A 15,562-nucleotide genomic window follows, 5' to 3' on the forward strand; every position below is an offset into this window, starting at 1 on the left:
TAAGAATAACTAATTTAAGAAATAAGAGTTCATTTTAAAATGTTTTTATATATCACTTTATTTTTTTAAGGTTATCTATTTTTTTAAGCTTTTTTAAGTATTAAGTTTAATTATTTTTTTAAGTTTTAGGGAAAAATTCAGAGACAATTCACATCAAATTATATTTGGTGAGGTCAAATGTATGTTTATGTATTTTTATTTGTTTGTTTATATATTGATTCTTATCTCTTATTCTGGTGTATTTGTAAAAGTTATTTGTTGCTTTTTTCAAATTTAAAATGTTATAATAAAAAATGAATTTGAATAGTAAAGGAGACGTGTGATAATAAATAAGAAGCTTACCTGATGTCTGCTCTCAGTCGTTAACACTCTTATGTGTCATGACGTCTGAGACCAGACCAGCAGAGGGCAGCCTCCCCAAAAGAAACATCAAAACAGGAATAATGACATCTCAACTTCAACATTCAATAGTTTTATTGTGAAAAAAGTCTCATCTCTTCATACGCTTGAAACTGTACAATCAATAATTTAAAAAAAAGAAACATGTTCAGCTTTGTGTTTGACACACACACACACACACACACACACACACACACACACACACACACACACACACACACACACACACACACACACACACACACACACACAAGCCAAAAACCAGAATAGTGTTTTACAAGTGTTGTTTTTTGTGTTTTTTTTGTGTTTTTTTTGTGTCATAATTATCACAACAGTCGCTTCTTTATACAAATACTTCTTCCACAACATCAGAGGACGTCCCTGAACCTCTCACACGTTTCCACCTTAAAAAAAACCCAAAATGGAAACTCAACAGAATGTTGGAAAGAGTCCAGATACACAGAAGAAGTCCTGAACAAACAAAAAGGAGACGAAGAAGAGAAACATGGAGGGAAAGCTTTGTGTTGTTATCTCACCACACAAAGAGGACGAACAACAGGACGACAACACGACACAGCTCATTAACCCTGACGAGGGGCATCAAGATCAACACAATAAAAGCCTCTTCCTGTTCATCTTGGCAACAAGCTGGAGTCAAATTCCTTCTTTTTAAAAACACGGAGGAAACAAACGAAACGTGACGATTGTTTCTCACATAAACCCTCAGAGGAGAACATGAACCGAAATTCAACGGATTTGACACATCAAAACCAAACAAGGAGTCAAAGAAATGTGCGTGATTGTTTATGTAAATGTCTCAAAAAGTGACCCTTTAAAAACATTTCATTTTAACAACTTTAAACTATAAAAAGTGTTTCTGCACATTAACGCATCTACTAAACAGTCCGTAAAGACCTAAAGACGTTACAGAGCGGGGGGGGGGGGGGGTAATATTCACAATATTCTCTGAGATTTAAGTGGTACATTTATGAGAAAAAAAACTTGAATATTCTCTGAAGTCACAATTGCAAAAACTCTCAAATATTCTGAGATTCAAGTTGTGAATTTCAAAGAAAATAAAAAATTCACAAATTTACAAGGAAAAAACTTGAATATCTCTAAAATAATGAAGTCACATTTACCACAAACAAATTAAATATTCTGAGAATATTTTGTCAGATATTTGAAAATTATCAAAAAAAATCCGATTTATGAGAAAAAGTTTTTTTTTTTTTAAATTAAATTTACAAATTTAACAAGAAAAAAAAATTGTGTTTTGAAGGAATCGGATTCATTTTAATAAATAAATATTTTTAATATTATCCCCCCCCCCCCCCCTCTGTATTTATCAGAATGTGACTCTGCATCAGTGGACATGTGAGAGTCAGGAGGTCTAAACGTCTGATTCAGGAGGTCACCAGAGAAAATGTGCTGAGGCGGCTCAAATTTAAAAATAAAAACAAGCAGCAGATAATTCTGTTCTATAAAGAAAGCAGAGAGACGACGAGGAAGACGAGTGCTGAAGATGAAGAAACAAACCACAGAGAGCGGAGGATGAAAGAGACCGATGAAGAGCATCTATTATTCAGCAGCTATGAATCATGGGACAGCGCGCGGGGGCGGAGATCAGAGGAGGAGGAGGAGGAGGAGGAGGAGGAGAAGAAGAAGAAGAGGGAGGAGAAGAAGAGGGAGAAGAAGAAGAAGGAGGAAGAGAAGGAGAAGGAGAAGAAGAAAAAGAAGGAGAGGAAGAAGAGGAGGAAGAAGAGGAGGAAGAAGAGGAAGAAGAAGAAGAAGGAGGAGCGAAAGAAGGAGGAGGAGAGGAAGAAGGAGGAAGAGATCCAGTCGGGGTGGTTCTGTTAAAAAGCAGCGGCTCGGTGAGTTCTGATTCTCTTTCAGTGATCGAAACGGCGCTCATTACTTCAAACAAAGATGGCGGCGCTCTCTATTTTTATTATTGTCAACAAATCCCCAAAATAAAAGTGTCCAAATTAGACACAACAATAACGTAATAATAATTCATCTCTTTCCTTTCTCTCTTAGAAAAACACACCAAATAAGTATTAATCCGCCGCTGAAAATAGTCCCCAACAGACGCACTAGTTCCTCCTGCTGGTTTGAAATGAATTGAGTAAATATTGAAGGTATTTAGGCCTTTTAATATTGATCCATCTCCCAATTCAATGTTGTATTTGGTCTTATCAACAGCCCAAAACCTGCAAAATATTCACTATCATATTCATAATATCATATATTATAATAATAATAATAATAATAATAATAATGTATGCTTCAAACACTGAATGTGAAGAGTGTCACAATAACAGAAACGGGTGAGGAGAGAGAGAGAGAGACGAGGGAACAGGAGCACCCTGGGTAAACTTCCTCCGCTCTGTCGGCTCTCCGGACTACAACTCCCAGAAGCTCTTGTGCCAGAAAGAAAAAAAAGAAAAAAAAGAAAACATCTTCGGCTTCTAACGGGCTTTGTTGACAAATATGAAGAAACTAGATCTCTGTTGTTCTTCAGGTGTCATCAAGTTAAACATTAGATTTCACCGGAAGACGGAGAGACCTTAAATAGTGGTATCCATGGCAACAAGCATCAGCGAATCCCTCGTCAGAAAGCACAGAATAGTAATAGAAATGGAACATATTTACGGTGTTTATTTGTGTGTTTGCTGCAGGTGAACTGGCTTCTTTTGACACGTCTACGAGAACATTGAGGCACAGCAGCAGGTCTGGACCTCAAGACCTGAGACCTGGTCCAGGATCAAGACCCCCACCTAAAAACTACAACCATCACTCATCTTGTCGCCAAGATTTCCCTCCAGCCAGTGTTAAAACATCTAAACTTCCCAAAGATGGCGACGATCGATACTGACGGAGCGCTCCCTCGATAGCTTATCGGTCGTTAAAAACAAGTGAAGAGGTAAAGAAGGGGAATAAAACCAGACAGACGGAGGGAAGGAAGGAAGGAGAGTGAAGGATGAGTCTGGAGGACACGATGAGGCGTCCCGTAGAGGAACTAAAACGCTGAGTCGGTGGTTTCTGTACATGTAGTTGAACTCCAGCCGTCTCTCGTTCTCTCGGAGAGAAGAAAGACCGTCATGCTCTTCAACACGAAGGTGAGAGGTAGCGCTCGTCCATCCCTCCAGCCGTCATTCCTGCTCTTCAGCGCTTCAGGTTCGGGGGATGTTCTCCTCCAGCTAACTCCGTCCCGTTCCCCCGGTCTCCGGCGGAGGAACCTCCTGTGAATTAGGAGATCTTACAGTTGTTGCGGGTGCAGTTCTGCGGCGGGCTCTGCGGCGGACGGATGGACTTGGAGCGCTTCAGGCTGTTCCCCTTGGAGCCGCCGGCCGGGTTGGCCAGCGAGTAGGAGCGTCCGTGCATCATGACGGCGTTCATGCCGTTGGCCATGGAGAAGGACTTGAGGTGGGACTTGATGGCGACGGGCAGCGGCAGCTTGTCGATGAGGTGGACCGGCGTGCAGGACACGATGGCTCTGCAGCAGAGGTCCTGGAGGCTGAACACTGCAGAGAGGAGCTCAGTTAGGATCGTCATGGTCTCTGATCTCTGGGAAATAAATCCACCGCTCACCTACGAAGACCTCTCTTATTGTCATCATGAGAGAGGTCCGTTTTTCAAATATATTTTCAAATATATTTTGGATATTTTTCAAATATATTTTGGATATTTTTCAAATATATTTTGGACATTTTTCAAATATATTTGAAAGATATATTTTGGATATTTTTCAAATATATTTTGGACATTTTCCAAATATATTTTGGACATTTTTCAAATATATTTTGGACATTTTTCACGTTTGTCAGACATTTTAAACAATTTTTTTCCACATTTTTACTAATAATTTTAATGTGTATTTTTCACATGAATAACAGTTTTCATTCACTGCATCGTTCTCATCTTTTTTCTTGATTGTCGTCAACACTTTCAGCAGATCTGTCACATTAACAGTCTTCACTTTATTGGGAGGCTTTTAATGTGAAAGAATCAGCAAAACAGGAAATAAGTGTAGAATACAAACGGTGTTTGTGTGTAAAAGAGACGTGAGAGCAGAGAGGTGAGTTTAACATGTAGGAGGCAACAGGACGTTCCTTTAGTTCTTGTGTTTGTGTGTCGATTCGTTGGTCTCTCTGACCCGGCTCACCTCGGTTGGGCTTCCAGAACTTCTCCATGCCGTGCCTCATGAGGACGATGCGCGACAGCTCCGTGAAGGACTCGATGACGTTGAAGTTGCACAGCGGGCTCACCTCGAAGAAGGTCATGCCGTTCTTCTCGGCGTACGCTCTCGCCTGCTCCGTGGGAACCTGGCGCTTGAAGGCCAGATGTAGACGGTTGCCGACCAGGATCCGAGGAACGCCAGGAGCATGCTGGGAAATAAAAAGAAATCAGAAAAGGAGAATTAATCTCCGTTGGTAGCGGTTAGCATTTAGCCTCTTTTTAAAACTCAACGGAAGAAGACAAAGATGGAGACGGAAGAAGATGTCTTTTCATTTTCACAAAGTTATTTTTCAGATATTTCTCATATTTTTTAAAATGTTACAAAATGTTTATATATTTTATGTATTGTACATACTATTTTTTCAGACATTACTTTAATCCCCCCCCCCACATATTTAGAATATTTTTCAAATATTTTTCAAACATTTATAAAAAAAAATTCCACATTTTTTTAACTTACAATAGTCAAATATTTTACATATTATTTTTCACATCTTTCACTATTTTTTAACCTTTTTTTCGAATAACTTTTAGTATATTTTTCACATATTTGTCTCCCATATCTATGTATTGTTAGCTGTCAAACCACCGGTGAAAGCATCATCAGACATTCTGAAGGCTGAACTGTGAGTCATCAGTGGAGTCCTCCGATTGGTTCGTCTCCACGAGGTCGTCGCTGCAGCGTCACGGCGTTCAGTCACAACACAGGAAATGTTCCTGAACACCTCAGACTAAACGGACAGGACCTGAGGGAGCTGCTGATTAATTCAACGCGTCTCTCGTCTCTCTAACGCAAACTGAAGGAAACAAGATGGCCGACCTCGTCCTCCTCACCGTCGCCTCTCATCAGCCTCTTCACTGTTTCCTCTGTGCTGCCTTTTCATGCTCAGAGCTTCTGATGATGATGATGGAGACGTACTGTAGGTTTTCACACATTTATAGTCCGGGTGGAAGATTTTAGCTTGTGTGGTTTTGTTTTACACATTTTTAAAGATTTGTTTCATGTATTTTATTATGTTTGAGGGATTTTAATCATCTATAAACTCATATCTCATATTCATAAACTACTTCATTACCTTCATACTAGATCTGTAAAGAAACAAGTATTAAATGTGTTATTAAGAAACAAAGACGATCATCTAAACTATTTGATTTAGCTCCTACATATTTACTCAAATGCAGATTTTGAGACCTTTAAGAACGAACTGACTGTAAACAGTGTTGTCATCTGAACGTTGTGTGACGTCATGTGATCACAACACGTTAGAACTAATGTCGGCAGCAATATAAATACAAAATAAAACGTCTAAGAAAAACTCAAAGGCCTCTGAATAAAATGAGAAACATTATTATTATTATTCAACAGCAGCAGTAATAGAAGAGTTAGAACTAGAGGTAATAGTACTACTAGTACTACAGAAGGAGTAATAGTACTACTAGTACTACAGAAGGAGTAATAGAATTAAAACTAAACTCTTCAGCTCTATTTTAGTTCTGTCCTTAAAAAAGTGTCCGACAACCACAACACGTCTGGAGGAGCAGGAAAGAAAGACACACACACACACACACACACACACACACACACACACACACACACACACACACACACACACACACACACACACACACACACACACACACACACACACACTAAAATCAAGCGTCCCGACTGTGACAGAAGCCTTCATGTCTCACCTCATCAATCTCTCTGATCCACCGGTCGATGCCATCGAACGACCACCGGTTGGTGATGTCATACACCAGCAGGATTCCCTGCAGAGACGACGACAACAACAACGACAACAACAACAACATCATCAACAACAACAGGCCTCAGAGTATCAAAGCAGTGAAAAACAGCATCTTGCCGTATGCGATGCTGCGGACTTTTATAAAACCGTATTCAGGTGAAGTCAGGCAGGTTTACTTCATGCAGCGTAGAGATCTACTTAATCTACGGAAGTGGTTCGGTTCTCACCTGAGCACCGCGGGAATACGAGCGGAAGATGGTGCAGAACCGGCCCTGTCCTGAGGTGTCCCTGAAGAGAGACAGAAATATGAATATAGATAACTCAGAATACACACGAATACACACACACACACACACACACACACACACACACACACACACACACACACACTTACTTTCTTTTGTTGCTTGTAATGTATTGATATTGTTGTCATATTTCATATCTTGTAAAAACTAAGTCATATCTTTATGCACATTAATTTTATGTTCTCTGTAATATTGTCATATTTTAACATTATATAGGTGGAGGCTTCAAATAATCACAGGCTTGGCTTTTTGCCTCTTCCTGCACTGAGATATTATTTATCTCTGTTATGTTTGTGTATTTTTATTTTAATGTTCAAATTGTGCAAAATAAAAATAAATTAAAAAAAATAAAAATAGATAAAAATAAAGATAAAAATAAAGATAAAAATAAAGCCCCGAGAGGAATGTGATTAAAGTTGTTGCGGGCGGGAAAAAAAGGTTTTGCCAGAATAATCTTTGAGTTTCTTAACGTAACAGCAAATAAATGTACTTTTACTGCGTCCATCACTCATCTGAATGACTATATGAATATGGTTAGTTCATCGCACAGATACTCTCAGCTTTGTTTGGCATCTCCACATGTAGAAACTGTTCTTGGTGATCTATATTTGTTTACATACAACAATAATAAAGAGATTATTTTCTTCATTAATTGTCTTTTTCTGACAAAATAATAAAACAGAACCAATAACAGTATTGATAAGAGTATTGATGGGAGTATTAGTAATCCATTAAATCCTAATGATAGCCGGTGATTTTGAACCAGGTTTCAGGTTCCATGTGGACTCAACTGGACAGCTGTAACACTGAACAGCAGTCAGTGTGAAGAACTGCAGACATCAACACTCAGCAGACCTTCAGGAGCTCCAACCTCAAGATTAAGATCATATCAAGAGTTTCTATTGGCCCAACGTTAACATGCATTAGTGTGTGTGTGTGTGTGTGTGTGTGTGTGTGTGTGTGTGTGTGTGTGTGTGTGTGTGTGTGTGTGTGTGTGTGTCGATGGTGTTTTAATGGACATAAGAGGTGCATTCGTCTCTAGTTTGGCTCGGCTGCATGTGGACGTTGTGGACAATAAGAACAAAACTTCTCCTTTAACTTTCTGCAGGATTTTGAGAGACAGAAATGAAGAGACGACGTTCAGACAGTGAGACGACAGTGAGACGACGGTGAGACAGTGAGACGACGTTCAGACAGTGAGACCGGAGAGGAAAGACTGAGGCAGCAAAGAGAAGAAGTAGATTCTGCCCTTTGAAGCGGTTGCGTCCACAGGGAGGACGAGGCGTTGCTTCTCCCCTGAGGAGCTGGATTCCTTGGCCTACTTCCACGGAACAGGCCTCGCCTCGACACTGCAGCGAGTCTGAGCTGACGACTACACACATCTGCTGCGTTGGTTGCATGAACAACTGATGCAGGAAGGTGTGTGAGACCTGGGACAACATGCAGAGGAGGAGGACTACCACCAACCACGTCCTCAGCGCCACACATGCACCTCGCAGCGCCTTTTGTTCTACCGTCAGCCAATATGCAACGCTTTAGATATTATATAATGTAAGAGAACAGTATCGAATCCTTATATAAACCTTCCTACTCCTCTTCTAAAACGTGCATGATGTAACTGTGACTCCATTGACAGACAGTATTCTGCTTCTTTCTGCCAGTATGAGATAGATGGAGATAGATATTCTGTGTCATGTCGTTCCAGCTCTTCATTGAAGCTCTATGATGTTTATAGTAAAATATTCAGATGGCTGCTTTCATCAAACTGAGATATTCAAGATGCACGAAACCAAAAGCCTCTCAATGGTTCGACACCACAAGATGACGATACTTAAGGTCCATGAAGGTCTGGAGCAGGAGCAGTGCTCTAGTGTGTGTGTGTGTGTGTGTGTGTGTGTGTGTGTGTGTGTGTGTGTGTTTACCAGAGCTCCAGCTTCACTCTCCTCCCGTCCAGAAGGATGGTGGTGGTTTTATAGTCAATACCTGGACAGAGAGGGGGGGGGGGGGTTAAAACGCCGCGGTCACAGATGAGCTGAATGACACTTAAACTGAATAAAAGTGTACATCTTTACCCACAATACACTGCAGGGAACTGTGATTAGCTCCCAGAAAATATGACAGAAGAGATATTTCAGCTTGTTCTGAAAACAATATCTTTTGTTTTAGACTCGTTTTCCTGTCAGTAAAAGTCAAAATAAGATGAATAAATGCCTTTTATCTACATTGATTTTTTCTATATATTACTTTATTATATTGTATTTTAATTTTAAAGCTGAAATATGAAACACTTATTATAAAAACAACATGAGCCGTTTTGCCGCTGTCCAATAACTCAGTGGTGCTTTGAGCTAAACGCTAACATAAGCATGCTAACATGCTCATGACGACAGCAGCTGAGGCTGATGGGAATGTCTTGAGTTGTGAAGCCAAAGTGTTGGACACATGTTGACCTGATGGTGGCGCCAGATGAAAAGTCTGCGGATCACCAAAGTCACCGCTGTTCACCCTGAACCACGTTTCATAACGATTCATCCACAACCACAACGGTGAGCCTCATGGTGGCGCCGTGAGGCTCATTCAGACGCCACGTTAAAAAGAACCAAAGTCAGGAGGCCTGAACCACGTTTAATGTAAATCCATCCAATAGTTGTTGGGCTCAGGAGATGAACCAGCTGCCTCACAGAGCCACACGAGTAGAAGTAAGAAGTAACATCAACAACAAGACTAGAATAAACGGTAAAAACACGTTTTACTGTTGAACCAACAGGACGGAGGCGGCAGCGCTCAGCCTCAGGGCCGCCAACAGATCTGACAAACCCGTCTGACGGCTTCACCTGTCGCCCTGCTGCTCCCTGTCTCCACATGTTCCTCGTGTGGTTCTCACAGAGCGCGGTACCACCCGAGGCCTAAACCGGTGAACTACTTGATAATCAGTGGTTTACATCTCCTATCAGAGGTTCATCTTCTCACTCAACATGTCGGTGATGATATTTACAGGTTTGCTTCCTCTCGTCCAAACTTCTCTCAGGACCCGGCATTGTCCCCACGGACTGGATGTAAGAAGTGGACGTGGTCATTGTCACGTCACCCTTTGGTTTGTGGACGTCGCCATGTTGTTTTTTACCCAACCGATAAAAGGGAAGTGACCATATTTGGACTGAGGGGTGACGTAGAGACGCCGTATACGTCTCTGGTAGAGACCTGTCAATCAGCGTGTAGCCCCGCCCCCTAAAGCATCCCCTGCTTTACGGTCTGTCTGACTCTAAATTGACCATAATGTACTAAATGAACATCATGCTGTATGCTGATGATGCATTATTCCACTCCTAGCTTTGACCTACCAGCCCGCACTCAATGAACCATCATGCATGTTTGAATACAAAGCACTTTGAACAGGAAACCCTCAGCTTCACCATTAAACATTAAGACCCTCGGTATAACAACAGACATCCACATCCCAGAAAGCCTTCCAACGTTCCCCGACCCTCTCACATGACTACTTCAGCCTCCGGCAGGTAGCAGCTTGCTGGCTAACGAAATTAGCAATATCTTCCAATTTTCCAGGCAGCACAAAGCTGCTGCCGAGCTAAAGTGCTGAGCTCGGCGTAACCTAATTGAATCGGAGAGAGTGCGGGACTTCGTACCAAGTGCTTCCTCTCTCCTCCCGCTGCCAGGGCCTCACTTAGACATCCCAGATAATCAATAGCTCCTCTGATGTCTCTGACGTCTTGGCTGAATACCGCTGCTTCTATTCTGGGACTCGGCTTACTTTGTTGTTGTTCTTCGGATGCACTCAGAGCTGAGCGAGGCTTATAACGCTCAGCTTTTGTTCAGGCTGTGTGTCACAGAGGTGCTGGATCGACGCTATGTAAAGCATTATGTTCCCCATTAGTAGTCCCTCAATAGAGTTCCTATGAAATGTAAAACAGGTGTGCGTCTGCGTTTGGTTAATCCGGTGAATGAATTGTAACATTTACATAAAACCAGTGAACAGGAAGGACATTCTGCAGGAGTGAGAGACATGTAGAGGCTGCAGAAGAAGAACAGAGAATGAGTTCACAGCTGAGCTCTGTGGCGGTCCGGAGCAGCCAGTGTCTGTGCATCCTTCAGGGGATTAAACCAGGTTCCACCTTCCTTATATCCACTCTACAAAGCCCTCTCACAGGGGGGGGGTCTACCTCGGAGCTGGCCTGCATCCAGCGATAACTGTATAAACAATGGGCCGCCGTGGCTGCACCACCTCTGGGGAATATCCCATTGTTAGCGTGCGCTGAATGAAAAACAGATTCAAGAGTCCTCCAGCTGCACCGACAGCCGTCTCTTCAACCTGCTTCAATCGACTGCACTCGTCCAAGCCTGCCGTGGTTAACTAACAGGATGTGGAATTCAAAACCTCATCGCAGCGTGAAAAATTAATCTGGAGATCTATTCCACTGCCCCCCCCCCCTCCCAAAGCATCAGTTAGGGTTGATTAATATAATGAGACGTTATATTATACGGTCATGACTGAGAGAGCTCTCCCTTTAATATCTCTAGATGTCTTAGGCCTTTGTGGGCAACATCAGAAATGAGACAGAGAGACAGAGACACAGAGAGAGAGAGACAGAGAGAGACAGAGAGAGACAGAGACAGACAGACAGGGAGAGACAGAGAGAGAGACAGACACAGAGACACAGAGAGAGAGACAGAGAGAGAGACACAAAGAGACAGAGAGAGACAGAGAGAGAGACAGACACAGAGACACAGAGAGAGACACAAAGAGACAAAGAGACACAGAGAGAGAGAGACAACGAGAGACAGAGATAGAGAGACAGAGACAAAAACAACCTGACATCATCGTCTTCAACATGAACTCTGGATGAAGCGTTTCTCACTGTTCTGATAAGCAGTAGTAACTACATGACTGATCAATAACACACACAATCACTGAGAGGACATGTTACCGACCACATCCATCAGGCAGCCAATCACAGCCTGAGGACAAAGCCAACCAATCACAATCTGTCCCTCTGTCCTGATTCCCTCCTCCTAAAATATTAACTCTCTCTCTCTCTCTCTCTCTCTCTCTCTCTCTCTCTTCTGAAGAGCGTTCTGCTCGGCCCTCCATATTTAATGAAGCCTTCTGATCTCACGAGCATCAATTAGGACATCTTCCTCTCCTCACACTTTGACTTCAGGGGAACGAACCACACTCACACAGATACGTTTCAAATCTATTTCTGATTAATACAGTCAGAATTTGGTTCATTCATCTGACAATTGCGTCCTTTCATTATTGATTGTCATTTTGCGTCTAAATATGAAGAAACAGTGTAAATAATTCATCACAGTCAATGTAACGTCTTTAAATACCCTCCTCTATACAAACAACAGTCCAAAAACCCAAAGCTATGTTTAGTTATTAATGTTTTTAGAATAGTAAATCCTCATATTTGACATGTTGCTACCAGAGAATGTTTGGCATTTTAAACCTTTTAATTATCAAAATACTTGCTGATCGACTCATCAAATCTCTTCACATCTAAATTCACATTTCAACCCTTTGAGATCAAAGTGTGCAACAATATCACGACACCCATCCAACCAAAGCTGTATAAATAGATAATTGTGTTTACCGAGGAAGACGTCACACTACAGAAGATGAAGCTCTGCAATTAAAACCAGCAACAATCTACCAGAAAAGAGCAATACTTCCACCGCCACGCTGATCCAGACTGTTACTACCTATTTATAATAGTGACACATGAACACACACACGACCAGTCCAGGAAGGCCTTCACCCTGCTGCCAAACGGCAACAGGAAGCTTCACCCGCTCATTCATTAGATAAGGGCTCGTTCTGCTGACTCGTGTATATTTCATGAACAGTTGGTGTCGCCCTGAGGGGAACAAATGGAAATCTTCTGACTGAGGGAATCACGGATCTCTGGTGAGGGCAAATATCTTAACGAATGCGCTTCACAGGTTTTGCATACTTTAGCGTTTTAGCGCTTTGAGGCAGTTTTCCCAGCCTTCATATAGTTCATCTCATACAAGTACACTGTTAAAGTCAATGTGCAGATATTTGACAGTTGAGTCCTGAGTCGAGGTGATCCATCACAGTGAGCATCACGGTTGCTCTTCTCGCTGGCCTTGTAGTGCAGCTTTCATTGCAGGGTGATTCACACTACATCGTCAACAACAGGATGTTTATGTTGAAGTGTTTTCCATGTGTCGGGTGAATTTGGGGGACGCACCCAAATGGATTTACTCCCACAAACGAGGCTTTTTGTTGGTGGTATTTTCACATGTATTATTCATTCCTTTCCTTTGGAGAAATGCAACTAAAGCTGTAAATTATTGGAAGAAATTAAAAAAGGGGGAAACATTGGGCTGGTCCTTTAAGACTTTATCCTCCCCTATCTGCTCTTCTCTGTGTGTGTGTGTGTGTGTGTGTGTGTGTGTGTGTGTGTGTGTGTGTGTGTGTGTGTGTGTGTGTGTGTGTGTGTGTCAGCCACGGACCACCAGCTTCCTGCAGCAGCAGGCGGCTGTGATCTGAGCTCCTGCACCCAGCGAGGGATCATCTGACTGGGCACAGCTTCACCAGCTTTGCCCGCTCACAACAAGCGCGTTGTAACAAATACAGCCGACAGAGGAACTATAACCTGCATCCATTAGCCTCAGTGATGTTCAAATCAAACCTACAGAAGATTCCTTATAGGTTAGCTATGGCTAAGCAGCCTCCAGTCAACTCAAATACACCTACATGTCCCAGAAGACATTGCTTCCTTTATTGGTTTTATAGTTGGAAGCTGTTACGGGAAAAAAAGGAGGAACCACCTTTAAACTGGAGAGGATGTTATTCTGTGTTTCATGTGTTCGTTTAAACTCTATTGTCTGCTTATTAGTAGTGCAAATGATGGTTTAACATGTGAAATTCGGCTACAATGCACATACAGTGCTGACCGTCTGACTCACCACCATGTCAATGCTCTGTGTTATGCTGTGTTATGAGCATCAGAGAGCTCATTGTGTGTTCTCCACTGTCCACGCAGCACAAAAAAAAAAAGCACAGCTAGAGTGTTCAAGACTTTTCTCACGAGCCAGCATGACATAACACACAAGGATCTGATCATCACAGGAGGACAAACCGGTGACTCACCACTACTGTACGCGTACGGAGACTCGGCCGATCCGTCCTGGAGGCTGTCCAGGATCTCTCCTTTGCCCACGTCGCTGTCTCCGACCAGGAGGAACTTGAGCAGGTAGTCGTAGCTCTTCACTGGGCTGCCCTGGCTGCCCATCGTCTCTCCCATCTGAGTGTAAGGGGTGACCCCCTTCTGTGGTGTTCTACTCACTTCAACCAAAAAAACACAGCTGTTTTTTAGCCCATGAATTTGCTGAACGTGTGTGTGTCCACCAGCTTTAAAAGTCCTCCAGGTTGTGTGCAGTGTTCACACTAATAAGAGCTCACAGGGATGTCCGAGTTGAAAAACAAGCTGGGTGCCAAAAATGTGGTTCTGAAAGGCAAAACATCCTTATTGCTCAAAGTAACGGTAAGAGAAACAATAGTTTGGTCAGGGAGGGGAACTTTAACTAATGTAAACAACCGGTGCGGTCTTTAAAAAGGATGACTGGCAGCGTATAACTAGGTTTAAACACAATCTGACACTGAATTCCCTTCTGGAGCCATACAAACTGAATATATTAGCATATAATCTGAAAGTAGAAGCACAATCAGAGTGTAACTGGAGCTGTATCCGGACAGGATGACTCTATGTAGGGAGGAAAAACATGCTTATTGTCTAGTATTTGGAATTATTATAAGCCACTTTGCAATGTTTACGACCAGATATCTGTACTGAGATATGTTTTTTATTAAGCAAACACACTACTGAAGCTGTCTATTTGTTCTCATTTAAGAGAAAGCTCTCTGGCTAAAGTTAGCAAGGAGAACAACAAGCTAGCCCTGCAAGAGAGCTAGCTAGCTAACTAGCTTAGCTATTAGCACTGGTGCTAACGTTGTCAAAGCGGGCATCAGACAACAGGCAATATTAAGAGACACCGTCGCTGGTTATGCGTCACGCGACACATATACAAGTTGCCCTTTATAACTCTACTTCCCACTAGATAAACAAAGACAGCAAGCTAAATGCTAACTTAGCTAAATGCTAACCTGGCTAGCGCAGCATGTAGCTCAACTTCAACCGACGTCTGTGCAAATTTTTCAGGCCCCCTTGTTGTCTTTCTCTAGTCCGGATGACAAAGATTCCCGTAACTTCACTGCGTTCTTATCCAGAAAAACACACCGATATCCTGCAGAGGGATTCAGAAGCCTGCGGTACTTTTAGGTCCAGTCCAGATCTCCGTACGAGGACTCGGGAATCTCAGTCCGTGATTTGTCCATTTTTGTTCTCCATCGTATTGAATCATAATCACAGCTGTGACTCCTCCGGACAACACGCGTAACGACACTGAAGCTGACAGATCGAGCTGAGAGACACAGTGCGCCGTCTCTCTCTCTCTCTCTCTCTCTCTCTCTCTCTCTCTCTCTCTCGCTCTCTCTCTCTCTCTCTCTCTCTCTCTCTCTCTCTCTCTCTCTCTCTCTCTCTCTCTCTCTCTCACTCCAAGCCCCGCCTTCCTACCCCTGTGATTGGGTAGGGTGACTGGGGAGAAATACATTGGCTGAGCGAAAACGTCCATCACAGTCTTGCTGTCAACAACACGCAGATGGTGAGGGAGAAACAAAGATGATTCATTCATCACTGAATGCGCACAGAACAATGGAAATAACGTGATTCAATTAAAGCTCTGAATGGTCTTTTTTTCCCCTCAAAGTACATTCAGACATTCTTAGAGAGCCTTCAGCTGATTTTGGATCAGCTT

At 42.5% G+C, this 15,562-nt stretch overlaps 1 protein-coding gene across 1 annotated transcript; it reads right to left on the bottom strand.

Moving 5' to 3' along the window:
- Nucleotides 1–456: 456 nt before the first annotated feature.
- rab40c (RAB40c, member RAS oncogene family) lies at nt 457–15,183 on the bottom strand. The gene is made up of 7 exons (XM_068725669.1): nt 14,853–15,183; nt 13,839–14,196; nt 8,620–8,680; nt 6,620–6,680; nt 6,337–6,414; nt 4,568–4,790; nt 457–3,926 (listed from the first exon to the last, which is right to left on the bottom strand). Exons 2-7 carry the CDS (start codon nt 13,990–13,992, stop codon nt 3,652–3,654), a joined length of 852 nt encoding a protein of 283 aa, XP_068581770.1. The 5' UTR covers nt 13,993–14,196; nt 14,853–15,183; the 3' UTR covers nt 457–3,651.
- Between the last annotated feature and the right edge of the window lie 379 nt (nt 15,184–15,562).

Source organism: Cebidichthys violaceus, unplaced genomic scaffold, assembly GCF_023349555.1.
Source record: "Cebidichthys violaceus isolate CVI_PGR_0920_01 unplaced genomic scaffold, fCebVio1.0.p SCAF_36, whole genome shotgun sequence".
NCBI classification, from domain to species: Eukaryota; Metazoa; Chordata; class Actinopteri; order Perciformes; family Stichaeidae; genus Cebidichthys; species Cebidichthys violaceus.

Bases quoted from the DNA above. Each gene is read 5' to 3' on its own strand.
- rab40c (XM_068725669.1), bottom strand. From the start codon at position 13,992: ATGGGAGAGACGATGGGCAGCCAGGGCAGCCCAGTGAAGAGCTACGAC. The intron at 4,791-6,336 runs GTGAGACATGAA...TTTATTTCCCAG, and splicing joins GGATCAGAGAGATTGATGAG to CATGCTCCTGGCGTTCCTCG. The intron at 3,927-4,567 runs GTGAGCCGGGTC...TCCTCTCTGCAG, and splicing joins GTTCTGGAAGCCCAACCGAG to TGTTCAGCCTCCAGGACCTC.